This window comes from Electrophorus electricus, chromosome 5 (genome assembly GCF_013358815.1).
Source record: "Electrophorus electricus isolate fEleEle1 chromosome 5, fEleEle1.pri, whole genome shotgun sequence".
NCBI lineage: Eukaryota > Metazoa > Chordata > Actinopteri > Gymnotiformes > Gymnotidae > Electrophorus > Electrophorus electricus.
The window spans coordinates 3,575,220-3,599,701 of NC_049539.1; the positions used below are offsets into that span (position 1 = coordinate 3,575,220).

The 24,482-nt window shown below is 45.7% G+C and overlaps 3 protein-coding genes across 4 annotated transcripts in view; all 3 read right to left on the reverse strand.

The window, feature by feature from the left end:
* eif3ha (eukaryotic translation initiation factor 3, subunit H, a) overlaps nt 1–4,995 on the reverse strand; it is a 32,167-nt gene extending 27,172 nt beyond the window's left edge. Inside the window, exons 1-2 of the mRNA XM_035526658.1 lie at nt 4,893–4,995; nt 906–1,062 (exon numbers count right to left, since the gene is read on the reverse strand). Coding sequence (XP_035382551.1) covers nt 906–1,062; nt 4,893–4,982 — 247 coding nt within the window. The 5' untranslated portion in view covers nt 4,983–4,995. The remainder of the gene's footprint in view (nt 1–905; nt 1,063–4,892) is intronic.
* Nucleotides 4,996–5,758: 763 nt separating this feature from the next.
* On the reverse strand, nt 5,759–12,068 carry rad21a (RAD21 cohesin complex component a). Of its 2 annotated transcripts, XM_035526588.1 has the most exons (15): nt 11,906–12,068; nt 11,331–11,394; nt 10,823–11,005; nt 10,547–10,676; nt 10,287–10,386; nt 10,070–10,176; nt 9,692–9,889; nt 9,400–9,525; nt 8,998–9,129; nt 8,486–8,709; nt 7,984–8,137; nt 7,534–7,679; nt 7,014–7,193; nt 6,670–6,753; nt 6,230–6,421 (listed from the first exon to the last, which is right to left on the reverse strand). In XM_035526588.1, the coding sequence occupies exons 3-15, from the start codon at nt 10,964–10,966 to the stop codon at nt 6,230–6,232; spliced, it is 1,917 nt and encodes a 638-aa protein (XP_035382481.1). In that variant the 5' UTR covers nt 10,967–11,005; nt 11,331–11,394; nt 11,906–12,068. The 2 variants fall into 2 exon arrangements, with proteins under 2 accessions (XP_026868089.2, XP_035382481.1); XM_027012288.2 differs by lacking the exon at nt 11,331–11,394 and having other exon boundaries at nt 5,759–6,421.
* Nucleotides 12,069–16,493: 4,425 nt separating this feature from the next.
* Nucleotides 16,494–24,482, reverse strand: part of ext1a (exostosin glycosyltransferase 1a) — a 34,816-nt gene continuing 26,827 nt past the window's right edge. The window contains exons 4-11 of the mRNA XM_027012284.2: nt 24,324–24,443; nt 22,851–22,983; nt 21,691–21,809; nt 21,280–21,375; nt 20,637–20,726; nt 20,357–20,517; nt 19,963–20,134; nt 16,494–19,469 (exon numbers count right to left, since the gene is read on the reverse strand). Coding sequence (XP_026868085.2) covers nt 19,284–19,469; nt 19,963–20,134; nt 20,357–20,517; nt 20,637–20,726; nt 21,280–21,375; nt 21,691–21,809; nt 22,851–22,983; nt 24,324–24,443 — 1,077 coding nt within the window. The 3' untranslated portion in view covers nt 16,494–19,283. The remainder of the gene's footprint in view (nt 19,470–19,962; nt 20,135–20,356; nt 20,518–20,636; nt 20,727–21,279; nt 21,376–21,690; nt 21,810–22,850; nt 22,984–24,323; nt 24,444–24,482) is intronic.

Consider the following 24,482-nt stretch of genomic DNA (forward strand, 5'->3'; position numbering starts at 1 on the left):
GGAAGCGCGCAGAGCTGGAACACAACGGGACGCGGTTCTGCCAGTGGATGCACGCGCACGCCAGACGGCAGTTTTTAGGACGCTGGATATTGCTCCGTCGAACAGGCTGATGAATGGCGATGTCCTGTTAACAGAATCGCTTAATGAGCCCAAAGGGCACGCCGAGTCTTTAGGCACAGAGAACAGGAACGCTTACACTTTCCAATTGGAAAAATAGATTTTGAAGTACACGTCTGCATTCAGGCAGATATGGCCATGCACAGCAGCCAACGAGTGTATAAATTGCTCCACTGGTTTAAACAACAAAACAGGCCATTACTCCCAGATTTATCCCAGGAATGCTGCGAGCAAACACCCATCCCTGGACCCCCCGTCCCTGGCTTGGCCTCTCGCACGGGCCACACGCTTCGCTCTGCTGCTCGTTAGCGGGGCCGTCCTGCTTTGGGCCACCCGAGCGCTAACGAGAAGCCTGGATCAGTGAGGTCGCCCACTGCTGTCCGAAGGCCGAGGCCGGAGGGCCACTGCGGGCCACACGCCAGCCCGACAGAAGGCCGGGAGCTGATCACAGCAGCCACCGAAGAGGACCGGCGCCTCATGCTAATAATCCGCCCCGCTCGCCGCGGACGAGAGCCCGTCTGGGTTTGCTTGAACGGAAACCGCACCGCGTGCCGGGTCTGTTTCTATCCTGCACAATGATTCCAGCGATAATGGTTTCGTACGAGGCGTGCATATCCATGCTGGGAAAGCTTTGCTTGAAAACAAGACCCTGAGCTCTGGGAGACTTACCTGCTTCAACAAAAAGGTTAAAGGAGCAATTAACGTTGACATTTCGAGCTTTAACGAGGTGGCCCCGGCGCGAGCGCCGTGAGGACAGCATCGGGCCGGCAGCGGGGCTCCGCCCTTACCTTCGTCAAAGTCGGCGTCGTCCTCCGTGTGCTGGGGGAAGGGGAAGCAGTTGGTGATCTCCAGCCGGTCGTCCACCACCAGACCGAGCAGGACACCCTGCACCACCTCACTGCCCTGGCCCTCCTCCTGGTAGTGCTTGATGATCTTCAGCACCACCTGCGCACAAACACACACACACGTGAGAAGAGGGTATCGGCAGGTGTGCAGGTGCGCATGTGTTGGGCAACATCCCAGAAGCATTTAAAAAGAAAGGGTGTAGGATCAGAGAGGCAACACACTGAGAAAGTCAGCAAACGAGAATGCAAACGCTCAAGACAACGGTCTCGCCCGTTTTGTACACCGACTAACGGCCAAGATCCCACTGAAGCAGCGGTTCCGACGCGTGCTCCAACCTCGCAGGGTGGCACTTCGCTCTGTGCTTGGAGCTACATTTTATGTCTTCAGACACAGAGTAGCGTGGCTTCAGCTACGTTTTTATACGTCTCTCCTGACCCGAGCGGGGACGATATACGGAGAGAAATAAACCGCAAAGCAACTCGAGGTTTTTCGGATGACGAGACCAAAACAACAGAAGACATACGCTTTGAAGCCGAAACGCTACTCTTTTGCTGATACAGGGCTATATGGGGTCAATAAACTTTCTTAAAAGTTAGGCTTGCTGTTAAAAAGGCATCTTATTCACAGCATGACGCAGGTGACATGCTGATTAACCATGCTGATACGGGTTTAATATGCAGCACAGCCCTGGCGAATGCTACAAGCACACGCTGCCACGCACTTCAGCGTTCCCCAAGCCTGCGCTTAAGAGCGTTAGAGCTGTGATGAATGTGGATATTGGTGCCTCGCATTCCCACGGACACTCAATTCACAGCCTTCGGAAGGCCGGACGCTAATGGTTCCCCACAGTGGGGGCAACGGGGCCATTCCGTTGCACCAGGTGCACAAACAACCAAGCAAACAGTGATTAAAGACAAACAGGCCTGGCGCTGACGGGCAGATCACAGCGTGGCACGCAGCTGGAGCACAGCATCACCCAGTGTGAGAAGCCATTTCAATATGCCACTTTAAGCGCTTGATTTAGGGCCCGGAGCACGCGAGCTGAGGGGGTGGGGGGTGGGGGTGGGGGTGGACAGCCTCCCTGCCAGAACGGCCGCGCTTTCATGAAGGACAGTAGGTCACGACCGCGAGGTACAACAAAAAGCAGCACGGCCCAAGCCCCCGGGAGGAAAGGTCGCCTTCAACGCCCGCCGATTTCCCCCCACAACCCAGCCACGAACCTTAAGGTCAGAGGAGGGACGAGACAGAAGCCCAGTGCGCGTGGCCCACGGTCCCGCCGGGCTTATCGGCCCAGCAGAAGAACCACGCCGCGGGGACGCGGTAAGGGAACTCTGTCTGCCGGATCCTTTCAACCTCAGGTCAAGCGCCTGCTGTCCAGAATTAAATGGACGGCACAGCAGGGTCATGTGGGAGCGAATATCGCGCCTCAGGGCACCGCTGAGCACCACGGTCACCGTGGCCAACCAAAGTACCGGTCTGGGACCAGGTTACAAAACGTGCGCAAATGAAAGGAAGCTGAATTAAAGGAAATTAAAAGAGGAACCAATTTCCTATGGACGAGAAGCGACCGGTCATTTGCAAGCTGGCCTTTTTCTGCGCTCAGGACCGGTCTTCTGTGCTGGGTTGTGCCATTCCATTGTGCTGTTCAATTTTTTCAGTGCCTGTTTTCTGATCTTTTTCCCCCTTTCTTCCTGTGCCCCTTGTCTGGTCTTGTTTCAAATATTCGGGCGACTTGACAGACTGTCTTGTCCTCTTCTGCATACAATTTGTCTGTGTCAACAGCACACAGGACACACTTTCCATTTTCTCTCAATTTAGAAATAGCCAACTCCAAGCAGTTGCCATAGCCACTTGGTCCGCATATCAGACATTCGGCAGTAGCACCTGTATCTCTGTTACGACCGACTTTCAGAGTGTATATGGTTGTGGTGCATCTGGTCGGATGCTCACGCCACAATCAAAGAGGAGACAGGGACTCCCAGTTTTTTACTCATCTCTGCAACCACTAGGTTCGCTAGAATGAGGATGCCCGCTTTGTATCCACCTTGCTGAATTCCATCCATCTTGGCAACGTATCCAGCCGGAAAACGATGCCAGCTGGTCCTTTTCCCCCCCTAAACGATGCACATACACTGTCAGCAATTCACGCGATCAACATCTACCCATCGCAAGACAGACCTGGACACCGAGTTATACAATTTTACATGCACTATATAAGCTTCACAAGACTTGGGATAAAAATCCACAGGGGGGGTCGGGTTTCAAGGTCACACATGCACTCCATAATCACACCTCCAACCAAACGAGGGCGTGAACTATGTCTGACTTCTGCCTCGATCTCCTGCCATCTAGCTGGAGAACAGCAACGGGACACTTATTGATGGCACACTGGTGCCCGGGGCTCTGCTCCACCACGACCACTGCCAGTCTTGCCCGGACTCAGTTAATGAACCGAGGAAACACCGGCGGGTCCGTCGCAGAGGTGAGTGGCCCTCAATTTGTCCTCCACGACGCTTCATCGGTTGCTGGCACGAAGCGATTGGGCGTCAATACATTCGGGGACCCACGCTGTGTCAACAGCTAGGAGTGATGCAATGTGGAGAAACTGCTGCACCCCAAATAGAGACAGGGAAGTTATTTATTTACCTCATTCTCCAGATTCCCATTCAGTCCACGCTGCTAGTCTCCTTATATAGGCCACACAAAGTAAAGTAACGTTACGTGCCAAGTCGCCTAAGATACAAAATCCTGACACACAAAAAGGCCAGAATTCGATTATAAATAAAAGAATCTATGTTCTTCATGACACTATTCACCTTTTTAATAACAGATCCTCCTTAATGTAGCACAACATTTTAGATTTGGGATGCGGAACACGGAAAGTTGAAAGACGTTCTTAAGCATCGTGGATGTTTTAAAATGTACCCACCAACGGCTATTTGCATTAAGGCCAGAGTACTCCTGTACTCTGATGCAATTCTGCCCCCTCATGGCAAGTAGAGAACTGTAGGGAAGGCTTTTTAGAGGTGTCCTTTTACTGATACGTTTAATAAGCCAAGAATCCAGAGTTAAAGTCTCTAATTTGAGAACAAAACTTAATAGCATAAGGGTTACAACTAAAATTTCAGAAAGACATCTGGGCTAACTGCTAGAATCATAAGCCGACTGCAACAAGAAACATCCGCCAGGATTTTTACTAGTATACGAAAACGAGCTAGACTATTACAACATAACACACTACTAAAATAGACTTTTAGTGCACATTTCATCACACCAGTATTCTTTAACTGAGACTCTGAAGGACTCCAGCACTCGGTAGTTTAGTGCAGGGTGTCCAGTTCCAGTTTCACCCTTTTCCTGCTCAGAGACAGCAGAATCAACTCTTTAATGATGTGATTACAGCGTTTAATGGGTGTTTCTGAGCAGGGGATCCGGCGTGCTGGGTATGTTACGCCTCGGGTCCCGGTGTTACCCCGCCATACAACCCCCGTTTATACCAGCTACAAAGCGGCCAATAAACACAAAAGCGCTCGTGTTGGTTTGGTGATCCGACGGTCTCCGCGTTAATGAAACGATCAGTACTGATTTCTAGGAAGCGCATTTACACAGCAGCTAATGGACACAACCGACTCTGCCGTTACTCGAACCCGGCATGCGCCGACTACCAGTCCGCGTCCTTTACTCGCCGGAACACCGGTTATACTGGTTTATATTTACGCCGGTTATACTGGGTTTCAGACTTTCCCGTCACGGTGAAACCCGTAGCCAGCTAAGAAGAGCGAGCTCGTTAAACTAATATAAGCTAAGCTAAGATAAGCTAGGCTAAGCTAACGTTAGCCTGTACGCCTAGCGCCTGCGATGAGCTAAATAAAACGGTACCGTACGCTCTCCTGAGAAAACGGTGAGGGTGTCTGTCCGTCAGCACTCACCAGTCCATCTATCTGGATCCGTTTGACCTGGGAATCGAGCGAGCAAGGCGCCGGAGCCACGGGCTCCTTACGTGCGGCCATAGTTGCCATGAGGACAGGACATGTGTTTCCGGGATAAAGATACTACTTCCGGTAGTAATCAGCGGGCGTTTTTCAAAACATTGTAGACAAACGTGCTTTATTAAACGAGCGTGAGTTGTTAACATGTGGGCATGTCTACCTCCTTTGCCTTAATATAGAAGATGCAGTAGTACAAAATGGAAATACTTCCAACTGTTAAGCACGAATTAATTATTTAGAAACGTATGCATTTACCCCAAGAGATCACTGGGTATCTTGTCAAGGTATCTTGATTGTGAACTACAAAAAACCCAGGATTTAATTTTTTAAAAGTTAATACTTACAAGTTTAATTTGACATTTAGGATTCATTATCTTAAAAATCTGTTTGAGCCAACGCCATTTCATATGAAAGGAGTCACGCAGCGTAAGGGTTTCCCCTTTCTCGCTAGCTTTGAACATGCACTAATCTTTTGTACTTTACAGCAAAACATTCTGTGCATGAAACTCCTGGAGGGTTATTTTTGGTGTTTATTAAAAACAGCTTTTAATCATTAAAAAGAAAAATCCATCTTGACCACCATTAAGTGTGAGCTCACTCACTAAGGCAATGCATATCAGGTTAAAAGGGTAGAAAGGCAAGAACATGTTTCTAGTTCAAACTATTGTATAGCAAAGAGCTGGAGATGTGGGGCACTAAAAGCATGAAAAAATCTAAAGACTCAGGGGAGGGGAAAAAAAAAAAAAAAAGCATTAGCCTTGCTAAATGGGAGTCCACATTTAAGCACAAGTGCATAGAATTCCCAATATAGTTTAGTTTGAATAAACCTTTAATAACCACAGAGCAATCCTTAGACATGTCATTAAAAGGGATACAAAATGTTGAGCTTCTGCATTATTCAACACTTACACCAAAACTTCCAAAAATAAACCTGTCTCTCAAACATGACATTATCAAAAATGTAAAAATGTATACACCTATTCTACTAGTATTTGAGCTGTAAAACCTAAATCAGGTAAAAACCAAAGTGTTAAAACAGTTTCTGAAATATAGAAGACAGGCTGCAAAGTTTCATTGGTTTTGAAATAATGGGAATACAAGAGACCAACATGTAAGCCCCCTGCTATGTGGAGTTAAAACCTCGTCATGATCAATTCTTCTTACAATTGGTCCAAAAAACAAGCCAGATACACAATAACAATAAAAAAAAAAAAAAAAACTGACCAACATTAAAAAGTGTTAAATACAGCTACTACACAGATCAGAGTAACATGCACCTATACAATATGGAAGCGTGGCCCTGGCGTGGCGACGATGTCACTGTAGGGCTCGACCTGAGACAGGTCAACAGCTTGCTGTTTCTTCAGGACCAGGAAACTGTAGAACTTGGCAGCAGCCTGCTTCCTGTTGTTGTTCTTGCAAAGCTCCAGCAGGCTGATGGACTGGACTCCGGTCTTGGCCATCACACGCTGCAATGCAACACACACGCAAACAAACTCAGGCTCCAACCGTTTCCTTAAAAGTGGCTGTCCAAAACCGCAACAGTGTCAATGTAAAAGAGGAGGTATGGGGTCAGTTGGCAATTGCTCGTCCTTATTCCTTTTTGATGTTAATCAAATGACCATTCTTGGCTAGAGGGCTCACAAACATCTTGATTGTATAAAATGAAACGCATTTTGCCATCCCTGTGAAGTGGTGAGGTGAATCAGAAGCATACCTGAAGTCCATGCAGCATCTGCTGGGTTCTCTTGTTCCATCTCCTCTCCTCCTGGTCCTGGTCTCCGCCTTGGCCCTCAATCTCCTATGCATTTTATTAAACAATTACAAATGGTCACTAATTATGCTCTTAAAAACAGTGACGATGAATGAGGTGGCAAGAGAAATGGCATTTTTCTACTGCCTCGACACCATTACACCTACTGGAATATTTCCATTCAATGTGGCTTTTGAATCTGAACGTGGCTTCTTGTCTTGGTCCCAAAAAATATTATGCAAAAAAATCTAGTAATTTTGTTTTGTTCGGACTGTTTTTTTTTTGGTGCGAGGACCAAAGACCCGTACCTCCTCCTCCTCACTGTCCTCCTTATCCTTGCTTTTCTCCCCCAGCAGGTCAAGCTCTGGCGCAAGCCTGGAGAGGCTGGCGCTCTCCTCGGGGGGCAGCTCCACCTGGGGCACGTCCAGCTGTTGGGTCAGCCCCGTCTGCTCCACCGGCGGCAGGCTCTGATCCAGCATGGCCATTGACTGCAGAACCATCGCAGAAACATAAAAAAAAAAAAAAAAAAAAAAAACACCACGCAAAACACTAAGTAAATCAACAGTCTACATAATTGGGGCATTTCTAGAAAACAAAGAAACTAGCAAATAAATGAACAGACATTGCCAACACTGCACATGATGGCAGTAGCAGAGGTCTGAAAACTTTAAACTCTTTTTCATCTGACAGGCTGGTTGGAGCAGGAAAGGCACTGGTCTGAGGAGTGCCTGCAGGAATCAAGCTCACTGCTCACGACGGCGGCAGAAAAACACACTTTGTACAAAGACGACGGGTATGAGGAAAGGCAATCGCTGTGAACCCACTCACCGGCAAGGTGGGCTCGGGCTCCTGAGACTTGCGCTTGACGGGACGCTGCCTGGGGGGCGGAGGCATCAGGGTCTCGTCCAGAGTGGTCCGGCTGCCCTCGATAGAGGAGGCCTGCAGTACACTGGGCTCCTCCAGGATGGTCTGATCTGCAGGGCACCAACCACCACACATTTACCCGTTACACTTACAGCTGAGCTGCAATGTCTGAATTCTATTCACCAGCATACTGACAACAGCATTCTCTCAAGAACACCCAGAAAAACACCCCAACAGGCACGCAAGTGTATACTTCAAGTTTAAATGACTAAACACACATTCTTGGCTGGAACACAAGAATGCATTTTCAGACATCCATTGTGTTGACACCAACACTCCACTTGGAATGCTCGACCAGGACACTGCAACATCTCCCACTGACCACTGCAGGGCGACCCAGTGCAGGCCACTCACCGATGACGTCTCCGCGCAGGCACGGCTGCTCCTCACGGGGCACCTCGGGGTTCTCCAGCTCCCGGAGAAACTCCTCCAGGCTGTCGGCCTCGCCACCATGCCTCCTCTTCCTCAGCTCGTCCGGCACCAATGGCGTCAGGCAGCGCGTGAACATCTGCTCCCAACACACAATTAGTCGAGCCATAATTAAGCGTTCATAATTTAGGCTTCCGTGACACACAAACCTTAGCTTTCAACTTAATCTTCAGTATGTTATTCTGCCAGTGGGAATTCTCTGGTGTGAAATTTGATGGAGCACAACATACGGTCCACTCAACCCAGCAGGTTTTTTGGTTTTTTTTTAATACACACACTCAAACTAATATTTGTCAGATTCAGAGCCCAGGAGATGCCCATGGATGCTACTGGCTGTTTCGCGTGATGACTAATCATCTTCCACTGTAAACAAGTGCACCCTGCGCTGAGACCAGGCCGTGCAGAAAGGCCCCGACAGCAGCTGTACCTTAAGCAGGCGGCCGTTCCAGAGCGGCTGGGCTGGCAGGGAGAAGAGCTTCTCCACACCTCCCGTCTCCTTCCACATCATCAGCTTCTTGGTGGGCGGAGCCAGGTCCAGTGTGGTGACGATGTCCGAGTAGTCACTGAGCTGCGCACGGATGGTCTTGCTGTCGAGCTCCTTCAGGCTGTCCACAATCAATTTCCTCTTCCTCTTGGCCTTGGTCTCTTTCACTGAGAACATCATCAAAACCACAATTGCTCACCACTTTTCAATATGGCTCAGACTCAGTTTTTTCAAACCAATGCAGCTTGTTTTCTCTTCTTTAATAGCACTAAATGGTCAACATCTTTAACAAGACTATACATGGAGGAGCTGTGGCCATCTACTGTGGTCAGATGTTCAGTTTACAGCTTATGCCACTTTTTCAGTCAATATTATCTGAAACATTTCCTGTACTTCCTACTCAAACCCAGGTGGGACTTTTCCTCCCAAACCAGTTATGTGGTCTGTATTGTTACCAGTGATGTCGATGGGCTCCAGAGCAAAGGCCTCCTCTACGTTAGGCACCAGAGTAGTCTGCTCTGTCTGATCCGTGGTGTTAGGAAGAGGGTCTACCGGACCCAAGTCAGGGCTGTCCGGTGCTCCAGCGGCTGAAGAGCCAATGTCACAGCACAGCAAGAGATGGAAACGGACGATTAAAAATGGGGGTCAAAACAAGCAGACAAAAGGGCAGCAATCTGCACTCTACAGCAAAACTCAACAAGTTACCAACATAAATATATTTCAAATCAAAAAACACATACAAAGCAGAAGGAAGATTCAAATGAACTAACACCTATAACTATTCACTAAAAAACACATAGCAGCAAGATAATGACAGTTATAATAGCGTTAATGGTGCTGTAAACAAAGAAGCTTACGGGAGAGGTTATCAAAATCGTCATCATCGTCGTCTCCGTGTTCTGGGGGCATCATGACACTGTCCGTGATGGCTGGAGGATCATCAAATATTCCGCCACCACCATCACTGCTCAAGAGCTTATCCACTACAAGTAAACAAAATCACTGTGATTAAAATCTCTCTGATCCTATATACGGTCATTAAATTTCTAATGAAGCACAACCTAAACCCAGCTAAGCATATGCATCCAACTACTCAGTCAGAAACCACCCCCCCCCCAATCAGTCTATAAGCACCGACCCCATCCCTACCGAGTATTCCACCATCACTGTTCTCCAGGTTGTTCTCTCCAAAGTCATCATAGTCAAGATTGGTCGACTTGTCAGGAAGGTGGGCGGGGCCAGGCTCTGCCTCCAACAGAAGGTTCGAGGCAGAGGATCCGTGGATGATGTCCACCTCAAAAGCACTCTCCTCCCTCATAATACCTCGATCGTCCATGCCAAAGTCACCTGCAAACAACATACAAACTGCAGGTTACCAGTGTCCAACTAACACCCATCCACCTTTTCGACAATCCTATTTACATTTTAGTATAACTACAGCATAACGTCTAGCAACAATAAAGCAAGCAAGCTATAACATTTTTTTAAATGACCTTTGCATGTGATGCATTTAGAGCTTGAGTTTACCAAAGTCATTGTCAGCCATGATGCTGAGACTGCCCACTTCCTCTCTCATGGTGATCTCCTCCACACGGCTCTGGTTCAGCGTGAACTGCTGGGCTACATCTATGTCACTGGAACAGATCAAACTTGCATCACTTCACCTCTAAAAAACACTAACAGACAGCAAGTTATTCAGCGTAATAACCACAGCAAAAACCCATTGGGGAGAACCCGCACATACTCAAGATCAGGAAGGGGCTGATCAAAATCATGAAATTCTTCTGGCAAAGTGATGGCGTTGTAGGCAGCCTCGCGATTGTCTTCGGGCAGATCGACAACACCTGTGGCAGACAGGCAATTTTAGGACAAACGCAATGTCTCATTGGCACAGACGTCCAAACATCACATTTTAAATGATCGGTTAACCTAGACTACAACACGGTCAGACCATGCAAAATGATACAGGTCAACCACCAAAGCAACAACCACACTGGACCTTACCTGGTCGGAAAGCCATTTTGATCTTAATGAAAGCCTCGTTACAGTCAGCAAGCAGGTACTTGGCTTTCCTATGGTAGATCCTCACTACACCCAGGAGAAGATGTCCAGATGTACGTAGAGCCATTTTCACCTGGAAAAGAGGGGAAAAAATACAGTAAAATTAAAAAGCTGCACTTTATAGTTATATACTGGTAACAGGCCAAGCAGGAAGCTTCATCACACAGTTACAGCTCAGTGAACCGCTGAAAAAAGTCCTCGTTAGGCTGAAGAACACACCTTGGGGGAAATGATGCTCTCCACACTGCTCTCCAGGTTGCATTCAAAGACGTGAGCTTTGGTCAACTTCTTGTCCCAGTGGGCCGCCAGCCATATCTTGGCTAACGGCCCACGCTTGCTGAGGACAAAGTGGGCGTAAAACATTGGCCCTGTGATCGGTCAAGGCGTAGGGGTCAGCGACACCTGTCGGAAGAGACATACGTGAGGCCAAATGCCCATAGCAAATTACGGCTCGCACGGAAAACGTATTAGCTAAAGCAGTTACCTAGTTGCCTCTCAATCATAGCTAGCTAACGTTATCTACCGTTTCAACGTCTGGTCTCCAAAAAAAGCAAGACTAGCTCGCTAACTTGCTGCTAATAAACAATTTACTGGAGACAATATGCAGAGCTCACAACATCCACCATTACCGGTAACAATACTATCATAGCGTACTCGCTAACGATAAACAGTTGTTTGTATTGCTGAACAGCAACACCAAGAGACAGGAGACGCCTTAAATACTAACCTAGTTAGGAGAGGTTAGCTAGCGTTAGCTAGCTACAGGTCTTTCGCCAGAGATTGCTAGCGGACTATAAAAATAAAAAACAAGTGTCAAGGAGGACCACGTTTAGCCGTCAACCGTCAATTTGTTGTCTATAAATGATCTAAAATCTTAGCCAGATAGCTAATTGTGTTCCTCAACGCTGCTTTCCACGGCAAGTTGCTAAATTGGCTAACTAGTCGGGTGCATAGCCGATAGGCAATGGTTAGCAAAATTAGCAACCTAGTTATGTCCCAAAATAACTAAATCGTTACATTGCACGGTTTTTCAAACATGGCCAAGCAATTCGGAACCACATATAAATATGTAACCTATCTGTTCTCAAGCACAATGCGAAGCTATTTTGGACTAATAACAAGATAGCATAATCTAATCTTAAATTAACACTACCTAGCGGCTAAAAAACTCGCTAACTAGCTGATCTGGATAATGAAGTTATCCAACTGTTAGCTAACTAGCAAGCGGCTGTAATTATTTTTATAGTATTTTCCAACTGAGAGCCATTATTCGATTACTAATGCAAAACGAATTAAACTCACCATTCAACAGTAATTTTTTCGTATGGATACGGGGCGGTGTAAGTTCTTCCTTCACTGCTGAAGAGAAGTTACAAGCTGTTTCCCTCCTCAGTCGTCCCTCTCATTGAATCTAACAAAGATGGCGCCAGCTTTCTTCCTCCCGCTTGCGACGCTTTAAAATCAGCGGGATGTTTACAGTCAAAAATCGGGCGTGGGAGGAGCCTAGCCGCTGAGTGACAGGACGCCGCCGCCGTGGGAGGAACTTAGCCGTTGAATGACAGGACGCCGCCGCCGTGGGAGGGGCTTGGCCGTTGAGTGACAGGACGCCGCCGCCGAACGCCCTTGGCTTGTAAGGTCGCTGTTGAAAGAGGGCAGTATTGTTTTACAAATCAATCCCACCCTGGTTACACTATGCCTGTGTCTCTTATAGTAACACGCAGCGGAAAACGTTAGCGAGGGTTTCATATCGTGTTAAGTGCACGAGATCAGTATTTCTATAGTTGGTGTAGGTTAATTTAGTTTGCTAAGGTTATTCTGTTTGTTGCATTTCAGTTGGAGTCTGCTGATTTAGTACTAAAGGCTGAGACGTGGTGTCTTTTTTTATATTTCTTGGAAATCTCAAGTGCCTCGTTTCCTGCTATAGTTAAGCGCCACTGAATAGATTTCCCATCCATTTTGTGGAAAGTAGCTAAAGGTCAGGCCATGTCATTAATTCATCCTTACACTGGAAACGGTCCCCTAACAAATCTTTGCAAATCTGTGTTTTCAATATTTCATGAAATCCAACGAAGATATTAAACAGATGTTTTTCGTGCATTTCCTGAATCATTCCAGACAGTCAGTATCATGCTTGTTTGTACCTGCTGGAATGGGTTATTTTCAAATCAATACTGGCTGTTTCTTTGTATGTCAAGTAGTTTTGCAATAGCAGCATATTTGATCTCACCCCGTGCAGTACTATGGCAAGAGATGTTCTGAATATTTCATATCATACTTACAGAAACCTTGCAGAGCAGTTATAGTAATACACTTTGTAGAAAGTAATGGAATCAAATAATAGAAAATGTCAAATGTGTCACATGAAACTCTGATTTGTTTATCGCTATTAGCTTACCTTGGAGATGACTGTTTCTATCTTTGGAGTTTATATATTTCCTGGACACCACATGAATGAAATCAAATATCTATAGAGCTCAGTTTGCAGTATAGATAATTCAAACAAACATCAAGGTTCACTGAGACAGGATTTACTCTGGCTAGTCGGATGTTTTTTTGCAGTCGGTGGTGATCGTTGACATTTTGACTCACTGTTCCACAGGGAAACTAGGCTACACAGAATCACTGAATCCAGGCCTTTCAAATGAATCTCATTACTGTAAATATCTACAACCACAGGGTTACTCAGTTCATGACAGGGTTTCTGCACACTATAATAGATCTATTTACATTTATGGCATTTAGCTGACGCTTTTATCCCAAGCAACTTACGATCATGGTTGAATACAACGTTTTTTTGAGCATTTGAGAGTTAAGGGTCTTGCTCAGGGACCCAGCAGTGGTAACTTGGCAGTGGTGAGCTTGAACTGGCAACCTTCCGATGAGCTTGAACTGGCAACCTTCCGATTACAAGTCAAATACACTTAATGACACTTAGGTGTAGCCAGCAACTACCATTTTATTTCACACATCTTGGGAATGTAGTCAAGTCGCATGGTTTGTTTTGCTCAGTTGTGGTGTGCACTTAAATGTAATATGCTTATTATTAATCCTGTCATGTACTACCGTGCAAACTGAGATTGGAGAAGAAGTAAGCATTGCCACAGGTATGCCCAGTTTAATTATTTAGAGATGGTTAAGGTACTTGACTAGTAATCATAAGGTTGCCAGTTCAAGCTCCACCACTGCCACCTTGCCACTGGGCAAGGCCCTTCAACCTTAATTGGTCAAATTGTATTCAGTCATAACTGTAAGTTGCTTTGTGATGGAAGATGAAGTTCATTGATCTTCTGTCTTTGAGGCTTTTGAGTTTCGTTTTCAACTGCTTTTGTCAAAGTGTTTGACAGTAGCACAGCTGTGTGACTGGTCAGAATTGTTACTGCATTCAGTGTACTGGAAGTGTACTGTATTTAGAACGGGGCTGTGTCAACATTTACTTTACTGTACAAGACTACTGATCCAGCAGTTATATGTTTACATGTTTAATGTTAATCTTTACTTGTTTAAATACCCCCCCCCCCCCCCCCCCCCCCCCCCAATAAAAGAGTGTGAAACATAACATGTTCGATGAGGAAGCATTTGATAGATAAAATATTTTTGTACCGGTTGTAGTGCTCACTCTGAATAAACTCATACAATCCCGTATATGCATTAGCCTGTTCCATCTATTAAAAGTGCCACTTAAATTAACACAGTATAAATTTGTCCAGAGGAAAAAGTGAGACTCGGAGCAGCAGCAAAACTGCACACGAGCCCAAATGGCCTGTGTGTATTGAACGAGTCCTGATCGCAGACTTAACCTCTGGCCTTCCATCTCCGACCGTTCCCCAGTGTCGGGCGCACAGCAGTCCGATTAACCAACTCTGCTCCCTCCCACTCCAAGCAAAGAAGGCAGCATCCCTGTTCTTCAGAGCCCTCCGGGTACGTGGGCCAGTAATTGTTCTGGCTTCATGGGAGTTCCACAGCAGTTTGTGCAAATGCAAATTAAATATGTAGTCGGATTAGATCGGACCGCCGCAAATGCGAATACCAAACCGGAAAGTCGCAGAGCGGATTTTTCACTGACCACAGTCGACAGCTGCAACGGCTGTCTGGGCTAGACATGATTTGTGTTTGTTGCTAAATAATAAGACGGTGCTAGAAGCAGTTAATATACATCAGAGCTGGATTTTTGCAAAGTTGTTTTGTAATGATATCGGAGGCGCAGAGCATGGGGCTGGAGAAAAATATTACATCATAATCATACCCTGCGTGTCAACCTAGACGTAAATCTGATTTAGTCCTGAGATATTCTATTGCGTATATCACAGTACACAAAGCATTCCGGTTGGACTGTAATATTATCTGAGCCTAGTAAGGTTTACCATGTTCGATAACACGTGCTACTGCTGTCGGGAGCTGCAATCAGCACAGAACTATTTTGTGTGTTTGTGGTTTTTGCGACATACATAGACGGGAGTGCTTCAGTAAGAGTTGTTATATCATCTGTATAGATGGACAGATTTGGAGTTTGAACCTCTGATCCCTCCTCCCCTCACTGACAGTGATGCTAGTATTCACCCAAACTCCTCTCGAGTATCCATATTGCGACAACTTCGCCCCCCAAGCCCAAAGTCTGATGCCGTGTAGAAATAATTTTGGAGAGATGAACACGTTATTGCCACTTGAGTCAATCAGTCAATTAAAATGAGCTAAAGGAGGAACTGGGATCATTCGCATAACGTTTCTTTGCAGCATAGTGCCAAATGCCGTATCGGTGTTTACCTTTCGTAACCCAGTGTGGGACCTTTTATCGCTGCCTGCCGTAGTTCCTGGATTTCACAGCATACCAAACTAACTCACTCCAGGCTGACAAAGCTTTCACTCTCGTACAGTTGCTCCCCTGCATTTTAGCAGTTCATACTAATAAAATAATTCATAGAGTTCTAACTACATTAGCATTTCTAGGCCAAGTATTCCTTCATTACACTTGACTATTTGTAGCACATTGCCTGGTTTGTGTTTCGGGGATTTATTAAAGGTATTATAGTGCTACTCTTGTTTTTGACTAGGTTGTCCATAATGCCAGGTAGGCAGTTGCTACATCTATAGGCATCTAAATAAAGGCAAGGCATTATGTGAGAACAAATGTGGCTAAATTGGGCTAAAGACATTTAAATAACGTCTCCATGGACTTGATGTTTTATGGCTTCTGTAGAAAAACGTGTAGGCAATTTACAGTTAGCAAGACCCGCGAAATAAGCACCAGGTATTTTTATTCAAGGAGAAATGACTCACTCAGCTAATGCACTTAATCGCCGGATATGTAATAACGGCTGCTGAGGTGTCATGTCTCGCTGAGCCGCTCCCTTGTAAGATGCATTAGCATTTTTCCTTTAAGTGAATAAGTGAATAGAAACAGCGCGCGCTCTCCGATGCCCGGTTATTTATGCACGCTTAAACCCATCGCGAGGACTTGCGCTGGGGAATCGGGTCAAGGCAAGCACGCGGGGGTCACGCTTTGGCTTGGCCCGCTGCCACGAGGCGAAAATCGGCCACGCCGTCCGAGCGCCAGCGTTGGGGAAAGGAAAAGGTTCTGCACAGCGGCTGCGTCCCGGCTGTCGATGCGTCATCATTCAGCCACGGCCAAGATGGCGCAGACGGGTCACAGTAGACCACACATCACAGCTCACACATGGCAGACACAGGCCTGCATTATGCATTATTATTAGCTACTAGAAGAGTGCTCCTAGGCTCGCTGTACTGCAGACAGCCTAGAAGGCACACCCCCACCCCCACCCCTACCCCTACCCCTAGGCTCAATTCCAAATAACATAAGGACATGCATGTAAAAAAAAAAAAAAGTCATCAGATATCATTTATTTTTTTAAATAAAATCTCTTACAAAACTAAGTTACGCATTATTGTTCATAATTCTGTAAAATAAGGTCTTTATTTAAACTGGTGTCCGCACTGGACAGAAGAGTAGCGATACAATTAATCCACGTCTGATAAATACACAGAGAAGTATGGGCACGGAAGTGTTTACAGAATGAAACATCACTGAGGCAGTTTTCCTACAAGACCGGTAGGAATGTCAGAACTTTATCTGTAATAATAATAATAATAATAACAACAAAATAATAATAATAATAATAATCCAGTGTTAGACAAAATAAACTAAACGTTGGTTGTGTATTACTGGATAAGGAGTGCGTCTTACCAACACACTGCAGGAATGGGTGCTTGTTTTCCAATAAATGCAAATGAATAACAATTGTTTAAAGAAAGGCACATTTTTGTAATCAAGAGATTTTTTTAAAAAAAGAAGAAAAAAAAGATAGAAATACACATCAGGAGACAGTATGATAGGTTTTGAGAATCCGTGAGCTCAGTAATATTTAATCTTAAGAAAGAGAATAAAATGATTAATGACAGTGTTTTACTGTGGGAGAGGGGCTATGTGTAAAAAAATTCCATTAAACGATCTGTACTCTGTGCTTTGAACAATACCAAGATCAGATTGTAGCTTTTTTGCACCAGTTAATTTTCCTTGATTACAATGACAGATGTAAGCACTTAACTGGGTTTTCTGGCAGTAACTCCAGGCAAATCATGTATAGAAGGAGAAATGGCACCATATGGACATCAGAGGAAAGAAAAATGCTATTGCTAATGACACATTACCATGAAAAGAATTCAGAGCCAGTTTACAAAAAGTGCCTCGATTTGGACTCCGTTCCTGGTTATAACAACATGCCCACTGATTGGGAACAGCAGCTACAAGGGGACCTGCCTGCCAGTCAACTGTTAATAAGAAGCATTTGACTTGCTCTTTGTCTTCAGATCTGTTTGGGACTGACTGATGTGAACGTTAAGGACACATTTTGGTTGTGATCTTAGCTTCTACTCCCTTTATTTTCAGTTCAACAGAAGCGAGATTTCGTACAGAGATTTTTTTTTAGGAGTGAATGGTCTGGTAAGTGTGTGTATAGTGGTATTTTTGGCTTTAGGTTTAAGCTTTTATAAACAGTCACTTGCATACAATATCGCACCCATTCCTTAAAAAAACAAAACACACACACACACACACACACACACACACACACACACAACTGCTGAATTTTAGAGGACATTGTCAATATATATGATCAGTAGAGATACAAACAGCATTACACATGCCACTGCTGAACTAGATTTCATTTACAACAAACAAAAAACAAAACAAAAAAACAGGGCATGCCATAGAAACAATTATTTCCATGGGATTTACAAAACTTTAAAAACAAAATTAAATTCTCTCTCATTGATTTCTATTTCTATACACTTTGCACTCCACCATATTAGTTTTTTTGTCATTTGAGAGTGTAAAACAAGACTAGTGTTTAAAAACGTACTAAATCAATATGTGCAACGGTTTCAGTATTTTGATATGTTGAATAATCGTAGGACAAGGTCTTTTTTTTTTTTTTTAATTATTACTATATATATTTAAACATCAAAGAGTAATGTGTGTGGTAGTGTTTTAGTTTTTAAGGCCAAAAATATAGCCAGCGAATGTGATGAAGTCTAGAGATGTGTGAGCAGGAGGTGGTCAGCTCTGGAGTTCTCCTCACAGCATTCACACGCTTTACAGAATTAGGACCACGGCCTGTGAAACAAAACAGTTTGCTGAAATATACCAAAGGTTCAAGATGACAAGAGACAATGTGAGAAAAAAAAAAAGTTAGACAAACACACAAAAATATATATAAAAAAAAAAAAAAGAAAAAAAAAGAAAGATATACATCTCAAAAGCAAAAGACCTTTGGACAAATCGAGGAGAAACTATTTCTTATTGTTTACATTACCAGAACCCAAGCAGCATGACCCAAAGTGATTTTTCATTCACACAAACCCCCTCTGGAGTCCCAGATGACTGTTTTGTAAGGTCAGGCACTGTGAGATTGTATTCCTGTAGGAGAGGCTCACCCGTGCAGCCCCTCGGCAGGACACGGCAGTCCTGCGGCTTCGGGAAGGGAGCGCTGCTTGCCAGCGGAACTCCATGCGTGGAGGGCGGGTGACCCCCCCGTGGAGAACCGCACCCCAGGCATCTCCGGGTTGGATAGGGGGGCAAGACTCCAGTCTCTGAACTTCACCTTCCTCCACTGCACCAGGAGACTCGTTACCTGTTCTTCTCTTCTCACAAGAGACCCGTCTACCTGGTGCATGCTTGGCTCCCTGTCATGGTCACTGTTGCCATCGGCAAAGCATTACTGAAGGGGGTCAGTGGTGAAAGACTGGATAGGTTGCCCCACTGCACAAGCTATCATGACCCTGTTGTGCCAAATTTGTCCAACTGCCAAAAAAAAAACCAAAAAAAAAAAAAAAAAAAACCTACTCCCTGCAGTAGTGTAAAACTAACTCCTGTATACGTCCCCGCGCTTCGTTTAGGGCTAGGGACGTCCGGAACTTTTTAAAGCAGACGAATAACATTTCACTCCTCAGAAGAATCTCAATGCGTTATGCACCTTTTTTTTTTTGACAGTCAGGACTTCATTAAGCACAATGCACCCACCCACATTCTGAGCAGCTCTCCAGCCCAGCTACTTGCACCCTCCATGCTCGCCATGCACAGGCAGGGTGTGACGTCCCCTGTTCACCGTGACCCCACCGGGGCGCTCGACTGTCCCGTTTGCCCCAGTGAAGAGGAGGCTCATGTTTGTTAGAGTCGTTCGATGTCTCTGTATTTCTTGCGCAATATAGACACCTGGTCCTTGAACAGAACTGGGTCCAGTCTCATTTGGGAGTGGACCAAGGGCATGGTGCCAAACCAGCTGGCAAATTTGTTCATGCACGTCTGCCGCTGGGCGAAGTGGTCGGGATCAGCCCAGCGAGAGGCCCGCGACGTCTGCCGGGAAGAGGACGAGAACAGTCAAGAACATCATCATCGCAAAGCAAGCGTGTTTCCATACAAAAAGTGGCATCAAATTTCCCCATTTTAAAATTTTTGTTCCATATGATCGCGTAAATATTTTGTTTATGTAAAAGTAACAGATGGAAGACAGCTGAGACATCTCCAGATGTTAGTTACGCACATTTGGAAAGAGAACAAATAAGCCGAACTTCACATCACGTGTTGCGATGTGAGAAAGCAAACTTCAATCCAGGTGAGTTTTTCCATTTAGACTATGGTAATGAAATTTACAACTTATGAACAATTCAGTGATTCAGCTCAGAATGCATGCCTTGAGTATACGTGAACCTTTTAAATAACAAAATTTGAAGTTTACTTAAATTTTTTTTTATATACAATTAGATCCCAGTTATAGGAGGCTGTTTTACAAGACATGTACACACTTAGACCTGAACACCCTTACTGGAGCCCAAGTTAACTGTACTACCTGTCCCATCATGGTTTCCTTGTACTGTTTCTTCTGAGTGACCTTGATGGGAGGCAACTTGGTGACAGCAGACACTAGGAAGTTCATGAGGATGTCTTCACAGTTGGAAAGCTGGTCAACCATGCTCTTCAAACTGGCTGGCAGGTAATTGGTGTACAAGTAGTTGTAATATCTAATAGGAAGAAATTGTGTTTGTTTGTTTTAAATGCACACAGGTTTGAGTTACACATCAGGGACATAAAATAAGTATGGTCAAACAAGTTCATGGGTCTCATTTATAACAACAGGAAACCACAGAGGTTTTTAGGAGGACTGTATTTGAGGATTTCAAATGTAATGGACACAGAGTCCGATTGTATCCTAAAATGACCCCAGTGCTACTCAAATTTCCCACCTATGGTAGAAAGCAGCTCCAGTCAGCACCATTGAATAGTCATTGGTCCACTTGGATGTGTAGCCCCATCGCTCCTTGTTGATGTCCCAAAAGTGACTCCGTGCTGGATAGCCCACGATTCTTTCAGGGAAACTTTGCCAAACTATGAAAGCGAAATCCACCTGCAAGATAAAAATATGGGTGCTTGGCCGATCCAATCTGACCCTGAACTCGAGGAATGCAGACGAGTAAAGTCTCGATCCTCCCCCACTAGGCTGTCAGAAGAACGTGCTGCTCTCACCTCGGTGGTCGAGAGCACCGTGTCCTCGTCCAGGCTCAGCACGGCGTCCGTGACGATGCTGCCGTAGGGCAGGAAGCGGCTGCTCATCACCTGCACACACGACCACAAGCCCTTAGCACACATCCTCAGGCATGTTCACCTGCATCCTGTTTCTGTGCCACTTCACTGCTGTATGCTGGTGTGACCTTCTGAACATTCTATAGCTTAGCAGAAACAGAAAATCTGCATTTCCGATTTTGGGCTTCAGGGAAATGCAGCTGTGTTAATATGAGGTAATTACAGAGGAGGTGAGATCAGGTTCAGGCAAAATTACAAAAACTACTCTACCCCACTATTCAATATTTGTATTAAGGATAAGCTAAAGTGCACATCATTCTCTGTGATGAAAAAATGAATTATTTTGCCTCTATCTGATAAAAGGCTCTAAGAGAGTCAATACAATGTCCCAGAGCGTCACAATTGCTAAAAAGAGACCATTTGGTGTTAAGGTTTTTTTTTTGGTTATCCAAGTAGTTTGAATCTGTGTAAAATGTTTGTTTTAAAAGAACTACACATTTAAATGGCCAAGCCCATTATGATCATTCCAGCAACAAACTGGTATTAAGTAAAGAGGTGGAGGGGCTTCTTGGGACCTACATCTTACCTTGTTCTCCCCCTCGATCACTATGACTGATTGGGATGTAGCAGGCCAACGGTGCTTCACAGGAAGTGGCCTGTCACAGTTCCACAGGACCACAATCTAACAAACATACAGACAGAAGTGAGGACAGGTCTGAGCCAAGGGTCCAACACAAAAACCTCACGCAGCCATGACCGGAGGAGTATCACTTTAGCCATGTAATGATAATGGAGACAATCGTGGGATATGTGATGCCCATAACAGTAGGTTTAACTCCAACAGCACTGTTAAACCAGATGGAGCAGATTCCCCACCCATACACCCTATCCATACCTGTGCGCGGATGGAGCAGATTCCCCACCCATACACCCTACACCCTGTCCATACCTGCGCACAGATATAGCAGATCCACACCCACACACACCCTGTCCATACCTGTGCACAGTGCTGGGATTTGGCCACAGCTGCTAGCAGCTTCAGGATAGGCTGAGACTGGGAGACCAGGGGTGTTACGGCATGGATGACTGCAGTGAACTTGGGAAGCGTTCTGATACCTGTGGAACAGCATGATAAGCTTTCAAAAACTCTTTTTATTCCTCTCAAAGGCACAAAGGTCAAATTCGCCAAATTACATCTAGTTCCTTACACTGTTAGGCAGACAAAAGACGTGGTAATGCTTATTGAGCATCTCAATCCACATACAAAAGAAGAAATTCAGATCTTTCAAAACAAGATTTATGGATAATTCTTTCTGCAAAGAAAGTTATTTCAGTTTAGACTGACTCATCTGCCCTCTCTCATTAAAGGACAGGCCAAAAAATAAAAATAAAACAGCTCTCAGACAGATCCCCGTCACCATGGAGATAGGGGATTTCCCTTCATACATGCCAGTATCGTCTATGTAAGACCTACGTGATCTGAGAGCACTGTGGTTAATTAATGACCAGGCGAATGGTGTCCCTTTCCAGTAGTTACACAATCCTGTGATCATGCCGCACTCTTTAAAATAATCTTCACCGACTTGGAACGAGTTTAATTGGTTTTATGTGGCGGACTAATTTAGAGAGATCCTCAGTGACAATCATTGCACACACGGCACCGTTACGAGTTCGCTGTTCGGGACCGCAGCGTGTGTGCAGTGCTTTACCCGAATCATAACGGTGTTACGCGTTTGGTTCTGGCCCAAGTTACGTGCGTCTAGCTTTATTTCATCTGTCTTGCATCACTTGCTCTGTACCTGTCAGTGCTGGTTTGTTTTAGCAAGAAATACTAATACTGCTACCATTAAGTTTAATTTATATAGCGCCTCTCTCACACAGAGTGCAAATAAATCTATGATTAATTCATGTCACATGTAGATATTACAGGCCACGTTTATTAGCTATTGTTCTAGATGGCTTGATTTTTGTTTGCCTCTCGCTATACATATGCGTAACGCTGTAAGAATACACATGATAACACAGATGCGTAGAGATACTTCACCCAAGAACGTCAATACGGCTAACAGGAGACTCATGCTGGCAAGCGGCTGTTAGCGTCTGCGCGGCAGCGACTGTTCCCCGTGTGTGTGTGTACGCAGAGAGGCCGCCACTCACCGAGCGGGCCGAAGTAGAAGGGGAAGTGACCCAGGTAAGAGGAGTAATGCGGCAGGGTGAAGAGGCCCCCGGGCAGCCTGTTCCACATCAGACTGCTGCGGGCCAACTGCTGCAGCACCCGGTCATGGATTATCTGCAGGAGGAGGCGACACGGTCAGGCTCACCCAGTACTTCAGCCATTAACGCCAAGACTTGCATTTCCATTCATGCTAATGTTTGCATCTGCTGGAATGAAAACTATTAACTAGAGGCTAAAGTTCTCGTGTCTGTCCATTTTTCCATGCATAGGTTTGGGTCCTAGCCATTCTTTATTTTTAGTTTTTAACAGTATTTTGCAGATATTTATGCAACCTTTTCCCATGCACGTTACTTTTACCTTGTGAATATATGGCTAATTTCACCTCATGATCGATATACATTTGTGTGTTTTCTCCCAGTTCTGTACCCATTTTTTAGTGGTAGCCAATTCACACTTATCAGGTAAACGTTCCCCCATCACACGATAGCAACAGCTGTCGCGATCTTCCTCCGAGGCACATGCAGCCAAACGCCTCATCTTTTCGAGCTCATGCAATATCGGGCCTTCATAAGCGCGAGCTCCCAGACTGCCAGTCATGGGCGTGTTGCTGTAATTGACGGGGGAGAGGAAGGATCCTTCCATGCCTGAACGCACGACCAGTGCGCCTGTGGCATAGGCGGGGATCGAACTCGCAATATCCAGATGATGGTACAAACGCTTTTCTCTAGGGCCCCTTGGGAGCTTTATCGACGTGCGTCCTAATTTGAGAAGGCAAGCTAGGCACTGACAAAAACAGACAACTGGAGCAAAGAAGGCACTTCCTGAGAGCTGGAGAGCGTGTGCCCGTGGCAAAAATCGTAGTAAAATAAGAGGCGCTGTTGTCAGGCACCGACACCCAGCAAAAAGCAAGAATGCAGCACGGTGCATCTACGAGCACGTCCACCAAGCCTGCTTGCAACAGCATCTCTCGGGTTTCCAAAGCCTACGTTTGTGTTTAAGAAGTCAAATTGATCACGATGCGTGTGCACTGCGTCTCCTCGGACACCTGTTCCTGCTCTCTGCTCTAGGTCCTCGTGACAGGACCAGGAGCTGGTGTCCCCTTACCCACCTGCAGTGATCCAGAAGGTACCCGCACAACATCGGCGAAAGTTTCTCCTCCAGAGAAAGTTTTAGGGAACCAGAGCCGTGGAAAAGGCCTATTCCTGAAGGAGTAGCCAGTCTACGCGATTGTCCAGCCGGACGAGGCTGACCTATTCCAGAGGACGCGATGGCGCTCTCTGGTCTGGGAACCGAGACTGCAGGGGAATGAATGAGGGCCCGCGGTCTGGGCTACACTGCAGCAGAGACGGGTGTGGAGCCATTACCGGGCAAGGACCACGAAAGTTCAACGAGAGCACGTCTTAAACGTGCCGAATGAGGTCAGTCGACGGGGGAGGGGTGGGGGTTTACAGTACCTCCAGCGTGGTGAGCACGATCTTCTCCACCGAGGAGAAGTACGCCTCCCACAGGAACTGCGTCTGCTGGCGGAGGGACAGGATCTTGTCCTGGTGGATGGTGTGGACAGTGGACGGGATCTGGAGCAGGCAGGGCAGAGATCAGCCGTTAGACGAAAA

Bases quoted from the DNA above. Each gene is read 5' to 3' on its own strand.
- rad21a (XM_027012288.2), bottom strand. From the start codon at position 10,966: ATGTTTTACGCCCACTTTGTCCTCAGCAAGCGTGGGCCGTTAGCCAAG. The intron at 10,177-10,286 runs GTATGTGCGGGT...GATCTGTTCCAG, and splicing joins CAGCCCCTTCCTGATCTTGA to TGACATAGATGTAGCCCAGC. The intron at 8,710-8,997 runs GTAACAATACAG...TGATGTTCTCAG, and splicing joins GGAGCCCATCGACATCACTG to TGAAAGAGACCAAGGCCAAG.